This window comes from Oncorhynchus tshawytscha, linkage group LG33, assembly GCF_018296145.1.
Source record: "Oncorhynchus tshawytscha isolate Ot180627B linkage group LG33, Otsh_v2.0, whole genome shotgun sequence".
NCBI classification, from domain to species: domain Eukaryota; kingdom Metazoa; phylum Chordata; class Actinopteri; order Salmoniformes; family Salmonidae; genus Oncorhynchus; species Oncorhynchus tshawytscha.
This window is the reverse complement of record NC_056461.1, coordinates 5668463-5693397: the sequence shown is the minus strand read 5'-3', so window position 1 is coordinate 5693397 and position 24935 is coordinate 5668463. Positions and strand designations below refer to the sequence as shown.

At 42.0% G+C, this 24935-nt stretch overlaps 1 protein-coding gene across 4 annotated transcripts in view; it reads right to left on the bottom strand.

The window, feature by feature from the left end:
- Positions 1-24935, bottom strand: part of LOC112230783 (erbin) — a 116845-nt gene that overhangs the window by 27133 nt on the left and 64777 nt on the right. For all 4 annotated transcript variants that reach the window (XM_024397072.2, XM_024397073.2, XM_042311612.1 and 1 more), the window contains 8 exons: positions 24295-24412; positions 20218-20296; positions 19252-19341; positions 15936-15992; positions 3961-4024; positions 3678-3752; positions 2600-2744; positions 1791-1863 (listed from right to left, as the gene is read on the bottom strand). In XM_024397072.2, coding sequence (XP_024252840.1) covers positions 1791-1863; positions 2600-2744; positions 3678-3752; positions 3961-4024; positions 15936-15992; positions 19252-19341; positions 20218-20296; positions 24295-24412 — 701 coding nt within the window. The remainder of the gene's footprint in view (positions 1-1790; positions 1864-2599; positions 2745-3677; positions 3753-3960; positions 4025-15935; positions 15993-19251; positions 19342-20217; positions 20297-24294; positions 24413-24935) is intronic.

Genomic DNA, 24935 nt, shown 5'->3' with positions numbered 1-24935 from the left:
GTCACAAAGCTGTCCAGTACTTAAAAAATATCCTCTCCTGTTGTCCTGGTTTCCAGTGGTTTGCAGAAGAGGAGGTCCTCCTTAATAGACCCCCCCATAAACGTAATGGACATATACCAGGAGCTGTGCCAGGCCCTGTCACCCAGCTGTAACGCATTTAATTCACTGGCTTGTAATAATAAGCAGTAATTGTTTCAAAACATCTCCTGCCATGTCAGTAATGCGTCGTGAAACAGCGTTGTTTGTATAGTTTTTGGGGCCTTTTCCCCCAGCATTGTCCCAGCCATATATCCACGGCAGCAGGAAGAATGAAGTCCTCCACAATAGTAAGGGGCTTGCCTGTCCTAGCCACTCGGTAACTCACCATAAAATACGCTTCTAGCCCCTGCTTAATAATGTTATCTGTTGCTTTTTATACATGTCTTACTACTCGAAAATTGTCTTCATTCTCGCTTGGAAAACTTGTGGCTTATTTTTTACAAATTGTCATGTTTTGTTTCTGAATGTCTGAGCAAGAGTGAAGGTTTCCCGTGAGAGAGTAACAGTTCATGTGATTGGATGTTAATTATTTGACTAGACTTGACATTGTATTGTTACTTCGCTGAACACTAGATGGTTTCATTTTATTTTGGGCAGTGAAACGAGACTACTCAGGCGAGAAAAATACCTCATCCAAATGTATAGCCCCGTTGGATAAAATAAATATACTGTTTGAAAACGTGAAGGGAAAAAATGAATAATAATTGTGTTAATCACAGTTGTATTTGGCGTACCCCCGACAGCATTGCACATAACCCAGTTTGGGAATACCTGCTCTATAGCAACCGAGTAAAAAGAGGAATCTGATTCCCCTGCTCAGAAGCCAAGACCAGGGACAAACAAGAGTGTAGGACATAAAACACAACTCAAGATCTAAAGCAAATTGAATTAAATACAAGATTAAATGCATTTAATCAGTTTGCTTTACAATCCTGGTTTGGGATTAAACCACGGTTCCCCTTGCAATCACTTATTTATAATCCCGCCAAGAAACTTTTCCTAATCCCGGACCAGGAAATACAAGATAACATACTAATTGGCAATGTTGGGAAACAAAATCAAAAACGACCAGAAGGGGAAAAGAGAAATGTCAAAAATACAGAAAAATTATAAACCAAGTTGCCAAGATCTTTAAATGCAATTTGGCTACCACACATACTATGTTGATGGTTTAAAATAATAATGTAATTTGTCTTTGCTCCATACAGATGATCACGTCTGTAGTCAGAGTTCAAGTCTTACGTTGGTAAATTAGAGTGTGCGGCTTTTCCTTTTCTTCCACAGAGGTCAAATCTAAACTTGGTCAAGTCCCAGCCTGTATTGACTTCCGTGTTACCAGGAAACAGCAGTCAACTGCCAACAACTGGCCTAACCTGTCGTAAGTAGTTGAGTAATGGCGAAGCAGACTTAAACGGCGGCTTTAATCTGTCAATACGGTTTTAGGAGGTTCCTGGGGTCAGGGATTACCATTGCACCCATCCACAATAGAGCAGTCAGGATTTGTTCAATCACCTAAATCATTGGGAGTAACGCCTCAACCTCTACAATCACTGACAACAGTGAATCGTCTCATATCTGGCACATGTGGAAAATGAGGTCGATGGGACAAAGGGCTTAGGTCAATTAATCAAACCTAGCCCTATATTGGTGTACTGTACTGCAGCGTTCTGTGATATGATTGGATGAGGATCAATGTGAACCAATCAGGATGGGTCTGGTTGTTTTAAAACTATGGCTGTAGTAGTACTCACCCTCCGACAGAGTCGGGAAGATACATGAGCTGGTTCTCATCCACTTTCAGAGCGGTTAGTTTCTTCAGGGAGCCTGAGAGGGAGGGAGGGAGAGATGGAAGGAGGAAGAGGAGGAGGGAGACGAGGGAGGGAGGGAAGGAGGAAGAAAGAGAAGAGGGGTAGAGAGTGAATAAGAGGGCGGTAGGACGAGCGAGATAAAATAATACATTAGGTATCAGCACACTGCTACAGTGCACACACAAATTGATTCTGATTCTCAGCTAGATCACAGTACTAAAACAGATAAATTGCTTACTGAATCCAGCTGTACGCATTTACTTCATCTTATTTAATGGGAAAGCAAAGTATCTCCATCAGAATGAGAGCTGAATGCTTAGACATAAAATTTCAAGAGGGCTGCCATAAACACATATCCCGTAAAATGTTATCATATATTTAAATGTTCAAACCATATCACCGTATAAATTAAAAAATGGCAGCTGGAACAGAAAACTGCTTTGGTGAAGAATCATGCTTCTGGAAGTCCACTTCTCCAATATGCATCCAGGTGAGTCATTCATTCCAGAATGAGATTCAATTAAAGCCAGTATTCCTCTTCCCCCCAGAATAACAACCAACGACGTCCATTAGACACACATCAACAATGGCATGGCAGAGGCCCCATGGTCTGGTCACTGGGCTTCGTCATACAGCCTTTATCACGAGGTAAAGATATGGGCACTGTTTGTGTATTCATGCCGGTCTATCTGTTGGTCTTTGTCCATCTTTAGGTCTGTGGGTATATACAGTCTGTGTGTGTAGCCACTCACCTATGGATCCGGGCAGCTGTGTGAGTGCGTTGTTAGAGAGCAGCAGGTCCTGCAGGCTCTCACAGCCACAGATCTGCTCGTCCACCATCTCCAGGTTGTTCTTGGACACGTCCAGGTAGGACAGCTGCTTCAGAGTGCCCAGCCTCTGGAGGACAGAAACATGCGTGAGTACACACACACACACACACACACAGCTATGTCTTACAATACTTGGGGACTTTAGGGGACCAAATATTGATTCCCATTATCCCGAACCCTGAAGCCTAAAATAGCAAAATGTCCTCACTTCAAATCATTTTTGTTGGTTTACTATTCTTGTGAAGACTTCTGGTACTCAGAAGTATAGTCAAACGTGTACACACACACACACACACACGTGTACAAACAAACAGATCGACAAAAGTACAACCTAATATGAGCCTGCTTTCATGGAAATGAACGAAAGACAAAAGGAAAGGAGAAAGAATGGCCTGGCTGCCTTGTTTTGATGAGCATTTGGTTTCTTAATTAAACAGTCATTTCAATGTCATTATAACAAACACTAGCGCAGTGAAATGCAGTGTACATCACAGCATTCCTAGGCATGGTTTATGAGGCATTCTTTAATAATGTTCTGCAGTGAGGCCAGGCAGTATTCAGTAATCCTAATCCAGGGAGAGCCTGTGATTATGGGGTTGCTGTCGAAATGCTTGCGGCGCGCTAATGTTTTAATTATGACCTATTTACCAAACAAGCTGGCCATTTCCATGAGCGAAAAAGAGCGAGAGGCATTACGCAACAAGTACTGATGACGACGAGCCACAGCAAAACACAATTGTTTGGATCACACAATGACGTCGCAGCAACAGATTAATTGGTCTGTGGATTCGTCATTAGCGACATGACTCTTATGACGTTGGACAGGGAGCAAAACGTCTTTAATAATATCGTACTGTGTTGGCTTTAACAGTTTTGGGTTAACACACAGTTTGTGTCTCTGGGGAATGTTTTACCACCATACTGTATGTAGGACAGATGGTGTGAAGGTGCACAGGAAGAATAAGCCTGTGGGGAGTTGAATGGCAGTTTATCATCTTACCCCTGGTAGGAACGTCAGTCTGTTTCCATCCATCCACAGCTCTTTGATTCCAGTGAGCTGCTCCAATACCTCAGGCTGGGGGTAGAGGCAAGAGAGGGAAAGAGAGTTGGGAGAGACAGTGAGACAAAGAGTGGATGGAAAGAAAGAGTGGGGAGAGCAAAAGACACAGAGAGAGGGACAGAAAAGGAGAGAAATGAGAGCTCAATTAATTTACAACCATTCAGGAAGCCAATGACTTTAGAGGACTGAGGTTCAGCCGAGGGCAGGACAGAGAGACACTCACCACTTCAGTGAACTCGTTACTCCCCAAGTCCAGCCTCTCCAACTGGGTGAGCTTGTGCATACTTCTGTAGAAAGTGAGGGAGAGAAAGAGATTGATGTTGAGCTAAGGAACTGGGAATAGTCAACCACAACAGCAACATCAAAGGATTACCCTGCCATTCTGCAGGGTTACTTAGAAATCCTTTAAAAAAAAAAAATTGCCGCCATCTCCGTACAGAGATCGAATACAAAACATACATAGAAAATGTATGACGAGTTAATTATTGAGTATTATGTGTGAGTGTGTATGCACAGTGCCTATAGAAAGCCTACACACCCTTGACATTTTGCTGCCTTAAAATTAAATCTGAAAAGGGATTAAATAAACAAAAACATCCCTACAGATCTACACAACCTACTCCACATTTTCAAAGTGAAAGAAAGTTACAGAAAATGTTTAAAACAAAATATGACTGACATAATTGGATAAATCTCCATCCCCCTGAGATAATTGGTGGAAGCACCTTTGGCAGCAATTACAGCTGTGAATCATTTGGTTCTACCAACTTTGCACAACTCTTAGGGAAACATACATCCATTGTTTATGTCAAAATTGCTCAAGCACATTACATTAGGCTGGGAATCAATATTTAAACCTCGTCTCTGATTTTCAATCATATTTAAGTCAGGTTTGAGAGTAGACCACTCAACACCTCTTGGCATGTCTTTGGCATTAAAATGTGTAGAATTGTCTTGCTGAAAAATACAACCACCCCAGGATTAGGTTTTCAGAAAACTGAGGCAGGTTTTCCTCAAACTCCTTTCATATTACTTTTGATCCTGACAAACTCCCCAGTCCCTGCCGATGACAAGCATACCCATAACATGGTGCTGCCAACACAATACTTGAAAATAAAATAGAGTTTCACTCTGTGTTGTTGGATTTGAGCCAACCCTGTAGTTTAGGCAAAAACGTTAAATTATTTGCTGTGATGTCTTACAGTATTACTTAACAGCCTTGTTGCAAACAGAATGGATCATTTGGATTGGATTTTGTATTTTTTAAATTTTAAACACAGGCTTCTTTCTTTTCACTTTGTCATAGAGGCCAGTAACAGAGTGAATGCAATGTTGTTCATTCTTGAGTATTTCCAAGTATCATGGTGGCAGCATCATGTTATGGGTATGCAAGGTCAGTACAGGTGCATCAAAGCTGGGAACGAGACTGAAAAACAGCTTCTAACTCAAGGCCATCAGACTGTTAAAACAGCCATCACTAGCACAGAGGCTGTTGCCCTATATACATAGACTTGAAATGACTGGCCACTTTAATAATTGGAACACTAGTGACTTTAATAATCTTCACATACTTTGCATTACTCATCTCATATGTATATACTGTATTCTATACTATTCTACTGTATCTTAGTCTATGTCACTCTGAAATTGCTCATCTAAATAGTTATATATTCTTCATTCCATTCTTTTACTTTAGATTGTGTGTATTTTAGATATTACTTGTTTAACATTACTGCACTGTTAGAAACACAAGCATTTCGCTACACCCGCAATAACATCTGCTAAAACACATGTATGTGACCAATAACATTTGATTTGATGCTCGTCATCGGCAAGGACTGGGGATCAAAATAAATATGAAAGGAGCAAAGTCCGGGTAAAGACATGCCAGAATGGCTTTCCAAGAGATGTTGAGTGGTCTAGTCTCAGTTTTGACCTAAATCTGCTTTAATGTAATGAGCTTGAGCAAATTGTCAAAAACAAATGGATATACCCAGAGTATACAAAACATTAGGAACACCTGCAGTTTCAATAACAGACTTAACAGGTGAAACTTATTGATGCCACTTGTTCACTCTACTTCAATCAGTGTAGATGAAGGGGAGAAAACAGGCAAAACAATGATTTTTAAGCCAATTGAGACATGGATTGTGTATGTGTGCCATTCAGAGGGTGAATGTGCAAGACAAAAAGTTAAAGTGCCTTTGACCGGTGTATGGTAGTAGGTGCCAGGAACACCGGTATGAGCGTGTCAATAACTGCAATGCTGCTTTCACGCTCAACAGTTTCCAGTGTGTATAAAGAGTGTATAAAGAATGGTCCACCACCCAAAGAACATCCAGCCAACTTGACACTGTGGGAAGCATTGGAGTCAACATGGGCCAGAATCCCTGTGAAACACTGTTGACACCTTGAAGAGTCCATGCCCCAACGAATTGAAGTTGTTCTGAGGGCAAAAGGGGTGCAACTCAATATTATGAAGGTGTTCCTAGTGTTTTATACACTCAGTGTATGTTGCCCTAAAAATTGTGCAAAGTTGGTCAAATCTTATTCCAAATGATTCCCAGCTGCCGAAGGTGCTTCCACCAAGTATTAACTCAGGGGACAGAGACTTCCAATTATGATATTTCATTTTTATTTGTAATTTTTTTGTGGAAAATATTCATTCACTTTGAAAGTGTGGAGTAGGTTGTGTAGCCCGGTAAAAATATATATTTTAACTTCTTAGGGCTGGGCTAGGCCCCTTTTTTCTCCACTTCCTGTCTGAATGACATTCCCAAAGTAAACTGCCTATAGAATAATGTAGGAGATTGTAACACAATAGATATGAAAGAAGAAAATCCAAAGAAAAAAATTCAAACTTCTTTTTGGAGAGACCATCCTCTTAGAAATGCAAGAGTAAGATAATTAGCTCCCTGGATGCTATTCCTATGGCTTCCACAGGGTGTCAGCAGTCTATGTTCAAGGTTTCAGGCTTGTAACTTCAAGAAATATCAGTTTTAGCAGGACAGTCTTAGAAAATCGTGCTTGCGTGCGACATGAAGACATTACGCACCTGCTAAAATCATTTCCCTATTGAACATAGTTCTTTCCGTAAGAAATATTATAGTTTGATGACATTTTAGGGTATCTGAGGAGTGAATAGAAACGTATTTTGACTTGTTGAAACAAAGTTTAGGGGTAGATTTTCGGATTCCTTTCTCTGCATGTTGAACGAGTGGATTACTCAAATCAATGGCGCCAACTAAATGTACTTTTTGGGATATAAAGAAGGATTTTATCTAACAAAAACGACACTACATATTATAGTTGGGAACTTTCGGATGACAAATCAGATGAAGATTATCAAAAAGTGAATATTTAATCGTTATTTGTGAATGCATGAAACATGTGCCGGTGGACAAATATTTTGATGTGGGGCGCCATCCTCAAACAATTGCATGGCATGTTTTCACAGTAATAGCTACTGTTAATCAAACAGTGCTGTTAGATTAGCACGAATTTAAGCTTTCAGCCAAAATAAGACACATGTACATAAATGTTTAAAATCCATAATATTTATGATTATTTATTTGAATTGCGCACCCTCCAGTTTCCCCGGAAGTTGTCCCGCTCGCGGCTAACTTTCTATATGCACTGTATGTTAGTGATGTGCGGGTTAACTCATAACCCGCAGTCCCTGCGGTTATATCAGCGGGGTGGGCGGGTCTAGGGTAATGAAATATTGTGTTGATTAAGGGTGGGCTGGTTGAATACCATAAAAAAAAATCCATGAATGTATCATTCTTGCGCAAGTTCTAACTACAGGCTACATTGAGGTTCTCTTTCATTTTTTTTTTTTAGGTTATGTGGTATTAGTGCATAAGCCTAAGCTTTAGGGCCTAACTGTACACGAGCCAAATAGCCTTCACTCCAATCACCAAATGCTTGTGGGAACCAAAGAGGCAAAAAAAGACCATGTCAGAGTTGAATTCAATAAGAGAAAAGCTGTGAAATGAAGAGCGGAAAATAAAGAGAAGGGAGGGCCAGAACAGTAATGTTTAGGAAAGATTTGGTGAAGTGGTAAAAGAGGACGATAGCAGTGCCAGCAACTGTAGGTTAAGTGTGATGATTGTGAGGCGCTGTACAAATTCAACTGTCACATGACGGGGAATTCATATTGACCTATGGCACGTCAAGGGGACCTGTAGCCTACTGTACCGATGGGTTAAATGGATATGGAAATCTGAACACTGACTGTGGGTCTATAACCTCTTACATAGCCTTAATATGAACTCCTGCAGAATAAAGCATTACTTGTGGTAAAATTAATGATACGCAAAATGTTCTCTCTGGAACAAGGGTGGAGAAATATGATTTTCTTCCAGCATCTTAAGAGAACACAAATGTGCAGTAATATACCGTCTGTAGAGGTGCTATCTTTATCAGCATCATAAAAGCTGATAGCATGTCATCCACATAGAATATGCACCCAAGCTGAACTGAAATCTTATCAAAAACACGTTGGGTCATTTTCAGAGCTTTCTATTTCCTTACAACCTATGATACTGATGTTATTTAAACATTTTGCACAGAAAATCTTTGCAATTTTATTTTAAAAAAAAGTTTGCTTTTGTATTTTCTCCTCAGTCCCTAAACGTCTTTGCACCACGAAAGAAGCAGAGATGACAGAGAACTTTACCGATGTCAACTAGATTGAAGCACTCATCATTCTATCGATTTATGACGGCCTGGTGAGCAAGGGTTAATTTAGTCTTCTAGGGCAACATACGAGGACAGAAGAGGAGCTGCATGAAATGTAATTATAGATTACACAAGCAGAAACATATCTAAATCAGGCAAAATAAATCCTACACCCCCTGTCAATAAAAACATTCTGCAGTCTCTGACAGTACCTTACAGTGCATTTTCTATAACAGCGGGTTAGGGTCGGGACTCATATTTTCACATAGTTGGTCGGCTGCGGATTATTAGCCATTAACCAGCAGGTAAACCAACAGCTGACCCGCACACTACTACTGTATGCTCGCCGCGTACTCATCCATTCACAGTGCATTTGGAAAGTATTCAGACCCCCCCGACTTTTTCCACATTTTGTTACTTTACAGCCTTATTCTAAAATTGATTGTTTTTTTTTCTCGTCAATCTACACACAATAGCCCATAATGACAAAACAAAAACACATTTTTGAAATTGCAAATGTGTAAACAAAAAAACGGATATATCACATTTACATACGTCTTCACACCCTTTACTCAGTACTTTGTTGAAGCACAGTGATTACAGTCTCGAGTCTTCTTGGGTATGACGCTAGAAGCTTGGCACACCTGTAACTTGGGAGTTTCTTCCATTCTTCTCTGCAAATCCTCTCAAGCTCTGTCAGGTTGGATGGGGAGCGTTGCTGCATAGCTATTTTCAGGTCTCTCCAGAGATGTTCGATCGGGTTCAAGCCCGGGCTCTGGCTGGGCCACTCAAGGATATTCAGAGACTTGTCCCGAAGCCAATCCTGCGTTGTCCTGGCTGTATGCCAATCAGAGTCCTGAGCACTCTGGAGCAGGTTTTCATCAAGGATTGCTCTGTACTTCGCTCCGTTCATCTTTGCTTCGATCCTGACTAGTCTCCCAGTTCCTGCCGCTGAAAAACATCCCCACAAGCATGATGCTGCCACCACCACCCCTGTCATGTGCCTTTTACCGAGGAGTGGCTTTCGTCTGGCCACCATGAAGGCCTGATTGGTGGAGTGCTGCAGAGATGAGAGAACCTTCCAGAAGGGCAACCATCTCCACAGAGGAACTCTGAAGCTCTGTAAGAGTGACCATAAGAGTGACCACTGGTCATCTCCCTGACCAAGGCCCTTCTCCGCTATTGCTCAGTTTGGCTGGGCGGCCAGCTATAGGAATTATCTTGGTGGTTCCAAACTTCTTCAATTTAAGAAGGATGAAGGTCACTGTGTTCTTGGGGAACTTCAATGCTGCAGAAATCGTTTGGTATCCTTCCCCAGATCCATGCCGACACAATCCTGTCTCGGAGCACTATGGACAATTCCTTCGACCCCATGGCTTGGTTTTTGCACTGACATGCACTGTCAACTGTGAGACCTTATATAGGCAGGTGTGTGTCTTTCCAAATCATGTCCAATCAATTGAATTTACCACAGGTGGAATACAATCAAATTGTAGAAACATCTCAACGATGATCAATGGAAACAGGATGCACCTGAGCTCCATTTCGAGTCTCATAGCAGAGGGTCTGAATACTGATGTAAAGAAGGTATCGTTTTTTTGTTTTGAATACATTTGCAAAAAATATTATATAAACCTGTTTTCGCTTTGTCATTATGGGGTGTGTAGATTGATGAGGAAAAAAACTATTTAAATACAATTTTGAATAAGGCTGTAACGTAACAAAATGTGGAAAAAGTGACGGGGTCTGAATACTTTCCGAATGTATGTGTATGCAAACTTTCACCTAGTGTCCCTGTAGTCTAGTTTCTTAAAATAATAAAACAATAAATACTGCTTTATATCACACAAGGGCCCTGTTATAGCAGGCTCACTCCCAGGTCTCCTTCTCACCCATTTAAGGCCGATTTCGTCACAGGAAAAAGCATCGCAAACATTTGACACAGATACGGTTATGTTACACCAGGGGGCCATGAAAAATGTTATGACACATGCCAAAGACATTTCTTCAAATAACATCCTGGAATTGATGCTGGTCTAACTTTACTCCATATCCAGGCTTGCTTTTCATTCAGAGTTTTATCGATCTCTAACAAATTGGCAGCAATAGATTTTCAGGTCTGGGGGAATTCATATGCATCTAGTGACAGACTTGTGGCAAGATATTGATGGGCGATTTAACCATGAGATCATCTGGTCAACATCCATCCCACTTCACTGACAGGTGCTACTGATCCATGCTGTGTCAATCGACGCATATAGAAACAGGAGAACCGGACGCTATACGACATAAGCTAAATTACATGAGTATAACATAATGTGTTATTGCATGTGTTACTAAGACAAACAAAATCTAAACACGACCTATAACATGAGACAAAATGTGATAGGCGATGGTTTCTCAGTGAGGATAAACCTCTAGGCTTGCGTTGCAAATGGACCCTATTCCCCTTATAGTGTACTACTTCTGACCAGAGCCCTATGAAGGGATTAAGGTGCCATTTGGAACACGGCCCTAGTCCTCAACACACCCGTCAAACCAAACGCAGCTCTGCGCTAGCCTTGACAGTTACGCGCTTCCCCCCGTGGAGGCTGTTTTGTCTTCGCTGCTCCTCAAAACATCCCACTTTAATCCATACCATGTACCTGTCTGTACAATCAAACTACACAACGAGCCGGTTTCATGGCAATCTCTGGGTTTGGTGTCGTAATAAATGCTGGGGTCGATATAAAAACACGGCCTGTGTATTCGGACCGTGATATGGAGAAAGAAGGCTTGATGAAAGCATGTGTTCCTGCTCTACCAGGCTCTGTTTCAGAGCTGCTGTCAGAGACACTGGGTTTGGTACCAGAGGAATAAGTGAGTAAGAAGAGGAACGCGTGACGGTGCTTTCGCCAAAAAGAGTTTGGTGTAAGATGAGTGTGTGGGTGCGTACGTGCAGTTGTGTGTGTGTGTGTGTGTGTGTGTGTGTGCCCTAGCATGTTGTGTGTGTTTATTTATATCCAGGGATGTTTGTGCATCTCTGGCATCCATCCTGCCATTAGGCCATTAGGCCTTCTGTTTGTCAGAGCTCCAGCCCCTAACAGGCCTGGCTGCTGTCTGACACAGAACACAGAGGACCAGTCAGCTAGGGGACAACAGAAGAACTGGACCTAGATACACCGGATAGGCTTCAATTAGACAGAGATAGAGGAGAGACACAGAGAGAGGGTAGAGAAAGAGAGCGAGGTAACGAGACCGAGCAGAGGGGAAGAGCGAGACAGAAAGAGAAAGGAGAAAGGGAGACTTCAAAAGCACCTGCGGCACTCTGCATCCTCTTAATAATCATCGTTTTTAAATGTGAAAGAAGAGGCTTTCAAAAGATGAAACAGAACAGGAGCTACGGTCAGAATTTCATGATTTTTACATGACTTCACAACTTTTAACCACATTTCCATGATCAACAAATAGGTGGCGTAGCTATGCAAGTATAAAAAAGTAAGCAAACATGTGGTATCAACACTGGGAGGCTAACCTCTGATCCCATGTACCATCTCCTGTTGCTGTGCAAGGCATTAACCCCCCCCCCCAACAAAGTAGAATACATGTTAGGTAACTATATAAAACATGTGGTCAGTCAGCTTGGAGAGCTACTGCTCAAACACATCAGTGTCATTTTATCGAGGTCTGGTTGAGCAGCTCATTTCTGAAATGTGGTTTGTTAGAGGGGGACTGGAAAGAAACCCAGCAGCTCTCCTGGAGGATGGTTGACCACCCTTGTTGTAAAACATTGCAACACTACAACTGAATCCATTTTATGCCTTTATAAAATCATTTCTTCATTCAATGTATCAAAGTTCAAATGGCTACAGAAGGCAAAAAATATTTTTATACAGCTGAAGCAAGCCCACGTTTTTCCCGTTTTCTTCCGGGAACTGCTCCCTTATAGTACAGTCAACTGTATCTTAACTACCTTAGAAGTGTTTCGTGTGCAGGCTGACTAGCATCTACTGAGCTGCAATGTCCCATACATTGGAAGCCCAAATCAACTGGAAGTATTGCTGCCACATAATCCAAAAAAGGCTACATCCAATAATTTTTCAAAAAATTACTGTTCGTGATTACAGTTTTAGAAATGTATACTTGCGCCTTGTGCTCTTCACAGATGAAAGCAGGTTCACACTGAGCACGTGACAGACGTGACAGAGTCTGGAGACGCCGTGGAGAACGTTCTGCTGCCTGCAACATCCTCCAGCATGACCGGTTTGGCGGTGGCTCAGTCATGGTGTGGGGTGGCACCTCCATGTGCTCGCCAGAGGTAGCCTGACTGCCATTAGGTACCGAGATGAGATCCTCAGACCCCTTGTGAGACCATATGCTGGTGCGGTTGGCCCTGGGTTCCTCCTAATGCAAGACAATGCTAGACCTCATGTGGCTGGAGTGTGTCAGCAGTTCCTGCAAGAGGAAGGCATTGATGCGATGGACTGGCCCGCCCGTTCCCCAGACCTGAATCCAATTGAGCACATCTGGGACATCATGTCTCGCTCCATCCACCAACGTCACGTTGCACCACAGACTGTCCAGGAGTTGGCAGATGCTTTAGTCTAGGTCTGGGAGGAGATCCCGCAGGAGACCATCCGCCACCTCATCAGGAGCATGCCCAGGCATTGTAGGGAGGTCATACAGGCACGTGGAGGCCACACACACTACCGAGCCTCATTTTGACTTGTTTTAAGGACATTATATCAAAGTTGGATCAGCCTGTAGTGTGGTTTTCCACTTTAATTTTGAGTGTGACTCCAAATCCAGACCTCCATGGGTTGATAAATTTGATTTCCATTGATAATTTGTGTGATTTTGTTGTCAGCATATTCAACTAAGACATCAGCACTATGGAATAACACACGGAATCATATAGTAACCAAAAAAATGTTAAACAAATTGAAATACACTGCTCAAAAAAATAAAGGGAACACTAAAATAACACATCCTAGATCTGAATGAATGAAATATTCTTATTAAATACTTTTCTTTACATCACTAGTAAAAATAAAGAAAAACCCTTGAACGAGTAGGTGTCCAAACCTTTGACTGGTACTGTACAGTTTATCAACCACCATAGAGAAGCTTCTACTCATTTGTCTGCATTTTATTTTATTTTACATTGGGTAAAGTATTTTCCTTCTTTCTCTGATTTCGTTCGGTCGTTCATTCCATAGTTTGTGCCTTTGAGCTGACTTCCTTTTCTTTGTACCTTGATTTTCTGCTGGAAGTGCTAAAAACAAGCTACTATGGGGCACGGGCCATAGTGGGATGTGCTTTCTATTCTATGTACTTGTGAAAATGTAATTCATTGTAGCTGGTCTAGTGAAATTGTCAGATTAGTAGATATGAACTCGCGCACAGACGCCTCACGGTTTCTAGATTTAACCTTTTCAGTGCCAGAGAATATTAAGTTATCCCCTCATACTGCGTATCTAGCACGGCCTCTTGAAGGACTCTGTTGTCACGGTCAACATTGTTTACTTTGATTTCCAATTTGTCAACAGTGCCCGTTAGCGTTTTATTCTCTTTGAACATATCCTCAAGTTGTTTGTTATTGAAAGCGATGGCAATGTTGAGGTCAGCTAGGTTCTTTCTCAATTCATCTAAAAACAGACAGCTTTTGAGTTATGGAGACCAGAACACTTTGGAAGCGTTGACGTCATCGCCAGTGGAGTTGTTTAAATCCACCGTGTCACTGGATGAGATCCTAACAGGCTTTATGGCAGAGATCCCGGTATCTTGGTTATTATGGCCAGCCTGAGTTAAGGAATCCCCGCAATCCATGTCGGAATGGTAGTATTGGTCAATGAAAGGTTCCAGATGCCACAGGCTGTCATGTGATTTATCCAGCTTCTCCAGTTTGGGTCAAAGTTGTTAATAGCACATTTTCTGGATTTTTTAAAAAACTTTCATTAGTAGGGCTTGCAGGAGAACTGCCTATTGCAATATAACATATTTATCAGAAATGTTTGTATTTTGGAGTGCCGCTCTGCCACGCTGCTTACCTGCTCCTCCCGTACAGCTGTACGTACTGCCAATTTTTCTAAAACGACGTTGGAGACTGCTTATGGTAGAGAAATTAACATTCAATTCTCTGGCAACAGCTTTGTAGTCAGCATGCCAATTGCACGCTCCCTCACACCTGTCAGGTGGATGGATTATCTTTGGTAAAGGAGAAATGCTCACTAAAAAGGGATGCAAACTAATTTGTGAACAGAATTTGAGAGAATTAAGCTTTTTTGTGGCTATGGAACATTTCTGGGATCTTTTATTTCAGCTCATGAAACATGGGACCAACACTTTACATGTTGCTTTTATATTTTTGTTCAGTGCAGTTCGGAAAGCAAAAGGCTATTGCTGTAAAGAGAAGACAACTAAAAAAGATGGACTTTACATTAATCAAAATTCTCAACTTAATTGAGCGAACAGCCTAAAAGCCAATCTTATTGGCACCAGCTGCGAGCATCGGCCATATCCCCGGTGAGCACGCACTGCGCATATCCACTATCATTGTTGGGTCAGTGCCACTTAAGTTTGTTTTCGGACAATCATTTCCTCCTACAGTTTAGATGAACGTCATTCTCGGCATCTCTCTCCTTCTCATTGGCCTCTGGACATTGTTTTTATTGATCTGTTTATCAGTGTCAGCAGAGTAGGCTACCCTGTAATTTGCCATAATAAAAACAGATTCTGCTGATGTCTCCAGTCATATAAAGTGAACTATAGCTGCATGAAATGTGTTTTTCCTATGCAAAGAAAGAAACTTCTGATATAGCCCAGGTCTCTACACTATACATGCTCAGCCATGCATTGAACATCACTTTTTTGCAAACAGTGATTGAGTTCTATTATTTGCCTAAAGTATGACTATCCAATCTACTCATCACATAAGTCCGCAAATGTGATGACGCATGGAATGCTTTATTATAAAAGGTGCATTTTTTTAATGGTAAAAATGTACTTCCCAAAACTTAACTTGTGCTCCGCCTGCAAAGGCTAGTGATTTAGCTGTTCATTACTCGTCTTGTTGGCTGAGGAAAAGTAAATGTGGACAGTTATTCTAACAGCTTCAAAGTGAGCGGTAAGGACACATGGCGTTGCATCCTCGACTTGCATGTTCTGTAAAGATGAATTACCATAATCGAAATGCGAGTTCGGTCATTCTGAACACCGTGGGTGGGCGCCCTAATCCGGTTACGCACCCATTGCATATGGGTCTGGTAAATTAAAATTCCATACGGTGAAATTCAATGCCACAGAGAAAAAGTGAGAGAGACTGAGAAAGCAAGAGTGTGTAGGGGAGAGAGGGAGAGAAAAGAGAGAGCGAGATAGAGGACAATAGAAAGGCACTTGGCCTTTTTTCTCCCTCCCACAAACATGGTTGCTCACAAAGAGCCACCTCTTGTTCGTCCGTGGACTGTGAGCTGTGAGGTCTGCAAGGGCTTTGATATGGGGAAAACAACATGTGAAACAGAGACAGAGAAAACTTACTTTGGCAGCATCTTTAACTGGTTCTCTCTCAGCTCCAGGATCTGCAGTTTAGTCAACCTGAGGGAGAGTGAGAGAGGAAGAGGAGAGCGAGAGATAGAATACAAGTCAATGACATAACACTCACTGTGTTTCACTCAAAGTGAAATCTATTGACCAGCCTTCAGGGACATGGGATAGTGTTGTTTTACTGGATGGTTTTGTCTAAAAACAAAGGCTTGTCCTGGAGCTGGATCACTGGGGCCTGACCAATGATGTGAGCCATACAGATATGTAATTCAAGATTCCACATGACTCCTGCTAGTTTGAAACCCAGCTGTGATTCAGCTGTAAAGTGGGGGAACTGAGCCCAAGAGAAAGCTACATAAGGTCAGTAGCAAGGTTTCCTCCCATGTCATAAACCTATATGATCTAGCCATGATTACATACTATATCTTACAGTATGTTCGGAAAGTATTCAGACCCCTTCCCCTTTCTTATGTTACAGCCTTATTCTGAAATTGGTTACATAAAAAATGTTCCTCAGTCTACACACAATACCCCATAATGACATCACAATACCCCATAATGACATCACAATACCCCATAATGACATCACAATACCCCATAATGACAAAGCGAAAACAGGTCTGTAGATTTTTTGCAAATGTATTACAAATATAAAAAACAGAAATACCTTATTTACAGAAGTATTCAGACCCTTTGCTATGAAACTCAAAATTGCGCTCAGCTGCATCCTGTTTCCATTGATCATCTTTGAGATGTTACTACAACTTGATTGGAGTCCACCTGTGGTAAATTCAATCGATTGGCCATGGTTTGGAAAGGCACACACCTGTCTATATAAAAGGTCCCACAGTTGACAGTGCATGTCAGAGCAAAAACCAAGCCATGAGGTTGAAGGAATTGTCCGTAGAGCGAGACAGGATTGTAAAGAGGCACGGATCTGGGGAAGGGTACCAAAACATTTCTGCAGCATTGAAGGTCCCCAAGAGCACAGTGGCCTCCCGAGTGACGCAGCGGTTTAAGGCACTGCATCTCAGTGCTAGAGGCATCACTACAGACCCTGGTTCGATTCCAGACTCTATCACAACCGGCCGTGATTGAGAGTCCAAATAGAGCGGGGCACAAATTGGCCCATTGTCGTCCGGGTCATTGTAAATGAGAATTTGTTCTTAACTGACTTGCCTGGTTAAATAAAATTAAAAAAATTCTTACATGGAAGAAATTTGGCACCATCAAGACACGCCCGGCCAAACTGAGCCATCCAGGGAGAAGAGCCTTGGTCAGGGAGGTGACCAAGAAGCCAATGGTCACTCTGACAGAGCTCCAGAATTCCTCTGTGGAGATGGGAGAACCTTCCAGAAGGACAACCATCTCTGCAGAACGCCACCAATCAGGCCTTTATGGTAGAGTGGCCAGACGGAAACCACTCCTCAGTAAAATGCACACGACAGCCTTGCTTGTAGTTTGCCAAAAGGCACCTAAGATTCTCTGTTCTGATGAAACCAAAATTGAACTCTTTGGCCTGAATGCCAAGCGTCACGGGACAATGTCCGTGAGTGGCCCAGCCAGAGCCGTGACTTGAACCCATTTCGAACATCTCTGGAGACCTGAAAAAAGCTGTGCAGCGACGCTCCCCATCCAACCTGACAGAGCTTGAGAGGATCTGCAGACAATAATGGGAGAAACTCCTCAAATACACGTGTCAAGCTTGTAACATCATACCCAAGAAGACTTGAGGCTGTAGTCGCTGCCAAAGGTGCTTCAACAAAGTACTGAGTAAAAGGTCTGAATACTTATGTAAATGTGTTTTAAGTTGTTTTATATTTTTAAAAAATCTACAAAACTATTTTTGCTTTGTCATTATGGGGTATTGTGTTTAGATTAATGAAAAGAAGAAAAATAACAATTGAATCCATTTTAGAATTAGGCTGTGTAAAGTAACAACATTTGGAAAACGTAAAGGGGTCTGAAAACTTTCCAAATGCACTGTATATACAGATGTGATCTTCACCCTGGGAGAGATGAGTTATATGATAAAGAGTTAGTCTCTATAGAGACAGGGGAGTGTGGAAGTTGAAGCAATTGAAGAAGAAAGAGGGTTGTAGCAGTTGATTATCTCAAACTTTAACATCACACTGCATTCATACACATATTGGTTCCTCTGACTTCTAACCTTACACACACACACACACACACACACACACACACAACTGCAACACACACAACTACAACACACACACGCTACTGCAACACATGCAACTGCAACGCACGCACAACTGCAACGCACGCACAACTGCAACGCACGCACGCACAACTGTAACGCACGCACGCACAACTGTAACGCACGCACGCACAACTGCAACGCACGCACGCACAACTGCAACGCACGCACAACTGCAACGCACGCACAACTGCAACGCACGCACAACTGCAACGCACGCACAACTGCAACGCACGCACAATTGCAACGCACGCACAATTGCAACGCACGCACAATTGCAACGCACGCACAATTGCAACGCACGCACAATTGCAACGCACGCACGCACAATTGCAACGCACAACTGCAACGCACGCACATTCCCAGTTTAAAACATTTCCATGGTGAGGTTAAGATCCCCAACTCTGAAGATGAGATAAGAAACATGGATTCATGCCCGTCATTCCAACATCACTATAAGGTAACAGCTTCCTGTCTCGAGGGAATAACCTACAGTACCTTGTCATGCTATTTTTTGTGACTAAAATTTCACCCCTTGAATCCATTTTCAATACCTGCCTGCTTCCTTGCATGTGAGCACTTGTGTACTTCAAGGCCAACAAATGCAGTGTATTTGCTTTGAGGTTTGCTCCCCTTATGCCCTCAGAACAGCCTCAACTTGTCGGGGCTACAAGATGTCGAAAGCGTTCCACACGGATTCTGGCCCATGTTGACTCCAATGCTTGTCACACTCGTGTCAAGTTGGCTGGATGTCCTTTTGGTGGTGGACCATTCTTGATACAGACGGGAAACTGTTTAGGGAGAAAAATCCAGCAGCGTTGCAGTTCTTGACGCATAACCCGTTCAAAAGGCACTTAAATATTTTTGTCTTGCCCATTCACCCTGTCTCAAGGCTTAAAAACCTTCTTTAACCTGTCTCCTCCCTTCTAAACTGACTGAAGATTTAACAGGTGACAATAATAAGGGATCATAGCTTTCACCTGGATTCACCTGGTCAGTCTATGTCATAAAAAATGGCATGTTCCTAATGTTTTGTACAGTCAGTGTATATGAATTGTGATTGATTGATTGATTGATTGACTGATGTCTTACCTGCCGAAGCTGGCTGGAAGGAACTCGAGGAAGGCGTCATTCAGGTAGAGCTGTGACAGGCTGAGGAGCTGGGTGAAACCTTCTGGGAGCCTGCAGGGGAGACAGGAGCAACATGATCACGTCACTAACATAAATTACTAACATTGTAAAGACAGAGGAAATAAAACTGGAGACACGCACAGGAGCCGGACAAAACAATACAGGCCATTAGTTGTAGGACAGTGTTATTATTCTAGTTTTAAAATAACCACAAAGAAGAGACAAATGACTGTCTCTCAAATGTCTGCACATCTCGGCTAAATGTGGCATAGGAGTCAGGCAGAAAAATATATCAATAAAACTCTAATCAAAGTTTAATGGTCACGTACACAGTTTGGCACACGTTTTAGCAGGTGCAGCGGAATGCTTGTTACACTAGCTCCTAACAGTACAGAAGAAAAATGCAAAAAAGTACAGAAATGTCACGCAAATAGACAATAAGAGGTTTTATTATTTTACAGAAAAGTATTGTGTGTCCAAGACAATTTCCTCTTTGGGAACACTAACGTTTATCTTATCTTTGTAATGGAAAGTATATGTCTGCCAACTTTTTGCTGTTCCCAAGAAATATCCTTTTTTGAACCATCTTGCTTTGAATATGATCTTTACTCATTGTCAGTGGTAGCATTAGAGCAAACATTCACTGAAGTCAGTTTGAATATGATCTTTACTCATTGTCAGTGGTAGCATTAGAGCAAACATTCACTGAAGTCAGTTTGAATATGATCTTTACTCATTGTCAGTGGTAGCATTAGAGCAAACATTCACTGAAGTCAGTGAGAACAATGAACACGAGGGGCCTTATTTCGTGACTGGTCTAGCCAAAGGTGTTTACGAAATGAACATGTCAAGGCCGTAGTCATATCCTTCGGCGTGTGTAGGTAAATACACAGGTGTTTTCTTTTAAAGTATTTGAACCGAACTTACTTGGAGATGGGATTCACACTCGCTTCAACGATAGCCAGGACTTTGCAGTTCTTGATATTTTCTGGAAACTCCTGGATACCTAGAACACGAAGCAGATGTTCCATCATGTCAACATTTAGGGGGTTTCATTATTTAACCGTGTTACAATTCCTGGGGGATATTTAACAGAGCAGTATCAAAACATCTCCCTATCTCGTAGATCTAAAGAGCAATATCGACTTGATCGTATAACTCATTCAATATTTTCAATATCCACATTCAACTCTGGCTTGTTTTTCTTTTATAAACAGGAAAATCAACCGCTTCTACAGTAGCCTATACATTACCTTCAGAATGTATTCATACCCCTTGACTTATCCCACATTGTTGCCTTACAGCCTGAATTCAAAATGGAGTCAATTGATTTTATTCCTCACCCATCCAGGCAATGAATACCCCATAATGACAAAGTGAAAACATGTTCAAAGAAATGTACTGAAAATGAAATCTCATTTAAGTGGTCACACCCCTGAATCAATACATGTTAGTATCACCTTTGGCAGAGATTACAGCTGTGAGGTGTTCTGGGTATGCGTAAGAGCTTTGAACACCTGGATTGTACAATATTTGCACACTATTCTTTTAAAAAATTCTTCAAGCTGTGTCAAGTTGGTGGTTGATCATTGCTAGACAGCCATTCTCAAGTCTTGCCATAGAGTTTCAAGAAGATTTAAGTCAAAACTGTAAATAGGCCACTCAGGAACATTAAATGTCATCATGGTCAACTACTCCAGTGAGTATTTGGCCTTATGTTTAAGGTTATTGTCCTGCTGAAAGGTGCATTTGTCTCCCAGTTTCTTAGAAAACATTCCTCTAGGATTTTGCCTGTGCTTAGCTCTATTCAATTTATTTGTATCCTACAAAACTCCCTAGTCCTTGCCTATGACAAGTATATCCATAACATGATGCAGCCACCACCATGATTGAAAATATGAAGAGTGGTACTCAGGACACTGAGGACACCTGTATCTTTGTAGTGATGGGTGCATTGATACACCATCCTAAGTGTAATTAATAACTTCACTATGCTCAAACGGATATTCAATGTCTGATTTATCTTTATTTTAATATTTAACTAGCAATAGGTACCCTTCTTTGTGAGGCATTGGAAAACCTCCTTAGTCTTCATGGATGAATCTGTGTTTGAAATTCACTGCTCGACTGAGGGACCATACAGATAATTGTATGTGTGGGGAAAACAGATGAGGTAAAAAAAAAATCATGTTAAACACTATTATTACCTACAAAACGAATCCATGCTCCCGAGTGGCACAGCAGTCTAAGGCACTGCATCTCAGTGCTCGAGGCGTTACTACAGACAACCTGGTTCGATTCCACGCTGCATCACAACCAGCCGTGATTGGGAGTCCCATAGGGCGGTGCACAATTGGCCCAGCGTCGTCCGGGTTTGGCCGGTGTAGGCCGTCATTGTAAATAAGAATTTGTTCTGAATAAACTGACTTGCCAAGTTAAATAAAGGTTCAATTACAACAATAAATTCAAAAATGTAAGCAAATGTCTTCCTCCTGAACTTATTTAGGCTTGCCATAACAAGGGGTTGAAAACTTACTGACTAAAGACATTTCAGCTTTTCATTTAACACATTTCTGATAATTACACTGACGTGTGTTGGCAATGACACAAAATGTACATTTAATACATTTTAAATGCAGGCTGTAACACAAGGGGTATGAATACTTCCTGAAGGCACTGTATATGATTGTATGTGAATATTTATCAAAAATAGCAGGCTAACATATTGATCTTGCTTTGTGAATAGCCTATCCCTCAGAACCCACATCTAATGTGTTGACACAAAACATACAGATGTACGCCATCATTTTCCATTTAGACCAGGGATGGGCAACTGGCCCCCACCCCCAAATGTTGCCTAACCCTGATTTAGGCCAACATTTAAAAAAAGATACCCTCCAATATTTGTAAAGCATGTTGACAAATGTTTCAATAAGTGGTGGGCAGAGGATAACATTTGTTTTGTTATGATGTGTCAAGAAAACGTTTAATTATTATGAAAAGGGGATCATGCTAGCATTTCTGTTTTCAACAGCAGGAGAGTGGCGTAGACTAGTACCAGCCAGCCAATCAGTCAGTTAGTCCTCTGTGAGAAGTGTCTGGTCTTAGCTCTGCATTACAGCGCCTGAGCTGCACCTTTCCTCTGTAAACAACCACAGGGCTGAGTGCTCGAGGAGTTGACACATTAGCAGAGAGAAGCTGACAGTGTGTGTCTGGCAGTTCTCACCAAAAACATCCGCTCGACAGTGGCTCAACTCGAGGGGGGCGGGGGTCGTGAGCACGTCTCGAGGTTTATTTCCATATACTTTGATTCGTGTTCACAACACTTAGCCCTGAGTACTAGGTGAAGGAGGGTAAGCTTCTATTAAGTAAACAGACATGGCCTTAAGTCACTAAAAACTCCCCAGATGTTCCTTACTCTGTTTGATTAGTCTGGTACGGACTCCACTGTGGTGGATGGACACAAAATACAATATGATATAATAATAAAAACAATATGGTGCTACTTGTTTATTTAGCTGCTCGTCCCTCAGTGCACTGGAGCAGTAGGACAGAAAATGTTGTGTATGTAGCAGTGTGTGTTTGAGAATGTCTGTGTGCACCAGTCAACTGAGGCTGGACTCTGATCTTTCAGTTTCGATCAGCGATAATGTAATAACTGTAATAAAGGCAGTACGAGTCATTGTCTCAAAGCACAGCAATCTGAAGGGACTGGCCATGACAGCATTTCTATCAAACTCAACAGTGCTCAAATGAACAGGTGGCAGATTATTTGAGAATAGTGTTCTAGTTGTTTTTCAGATATGATATTTTTCCCCAATCACGACAGCTAGATGAAGTGAACAAACTGAAAAACTAAATGTCACTCAATAGTAAACGTGTGCTGATGCAACTCTGCGGTTTTAGAATCTTAGAGAACGTCTGGGAGGCCCGTATTTGGTGTTAATCCCATTTGATCAATCCAGAAGCCATCAACACATACACATGCTTTCTCTCACACTGACAACTAGCAGTGAGCGGCTCCTCCATTAGACTGGAGATGAGAGACAGCTCTGGGGAGCTTCATTCACAGTTGGCACCGGTTCAGTCTCAAATGACACCCTACGTAGTGCACCACTATTATATACATGAACGAGGATGTCATTTTCGATTTTGGCCAGTTGTTGTAAGGTAGGTGCTAGGCCTACATATTCCAGTGTACAGAATCATTTGCAGGCCTCAGCTTGTCCTGTCATAACTTCCTTTACACAAGGGTTTTGTCAGCGGTGTGATCTTCTGTTGGGTGTAAGAAAGAAAATGTGGTGAAACGGCACCTCTGTGTGGCATTGAAACTTTTAAGGGTTTTCTTTGTTTTAACTTCTCAATTTAAAAAATGGAGGAATGATGGTTGAACCGACACAGAGACACTTTTTACGTAATCTAATCCACTTTATGTTTCAGTCATTTTCTTTGACAACAGAGGGACACTAAGGGGCAATCAGTTAAGTAGACTGAACATCCCACTGCTGATAAGACACTGACTTGCACACAGACTTAAAACTACGGTAATTCAGCGGCAGGGCTTTTTCACTTTCAAGCTGGCCGGTATTGTCTGGTCTCTTCCAGTCTAGCACGCGAGTCTAGTCCAGAGACGGTAAAACAGTCTCAAACTATTATTGAACCATCCATCTCGGACTAGCCATTGTCAACTTCAACATTCTTTAGTCATACTGCACAAATATGGAGAAGTGGGATGGCTCTTCAGTCAATATCCACTTTTCAGAATGAGTGGCTTGGTAAGTGATGGAGAGGCCTAAAATAAAAGTTGAATGGGAGACAGCAGTCATTCTAAAACATAAACACCGTACCCAAAGGGGCTAAGGGGGTAGGCTGCAACTCCTTAAAAGACCTCAACAAAATTATATTATTATGTTATTGATCTGGTCATACAGTGCTTTTGTATTGAAAGAATGGTCATTCTTGTCATATTTTTGAAAGAGTGGTCATTCTGGTCATTGTGCTTACTGTTCTTGCTGACGTCCAGCTCCCTGAGATTGACGAGGTTGGCGATGGCCGCAGGCAGCACCGTGAGGTCATTGTCTGGCATGCTCAGCCGGTGGAGCAACTGGCAGTTGAACAGTTGCTATGGAGGGAGGAAGAGAGAGAATGTGAGAAAGAGCGAGAGATAGGGAGAACGAGAGAGAGGGTGGGGAATAAGACAAGTTGACTTCGCAGCATGACTCAGCCAGGACTCTGGCTTGTAAAGGAAGCTGCAGCTCATTCACAGCCAAGCATCAAGTCGCTGGGCCCCAGCAGCCAGCCGATGCTGACTTTGTTACAACACACTTGGAGAATTATAGACTGATTGAGTGTGTGGGGAAAGGGGTAAGCACAGGGCAGTACTGTGGATTGGCTCTGTTCTATCAGCAGGATATTCTCGCCTTACATAACCACTACAATCATCCCTTGGTAATGTACTCCGTGTTGTAAGCAGCAGGAGGAAAAAGGCCCAACTGACAGAGGGCGCAACTTGATCAAGTCCTACAGCCTGGTGCCGTCCTCACGGACTGATTTCATTGTGTCACTCTACTGAGATAGTGTTTGCCAGGGAGTGGTCACTGCAATTTGGAAAGGTTCATGTTTCTAAACCATTAAATACACATTAC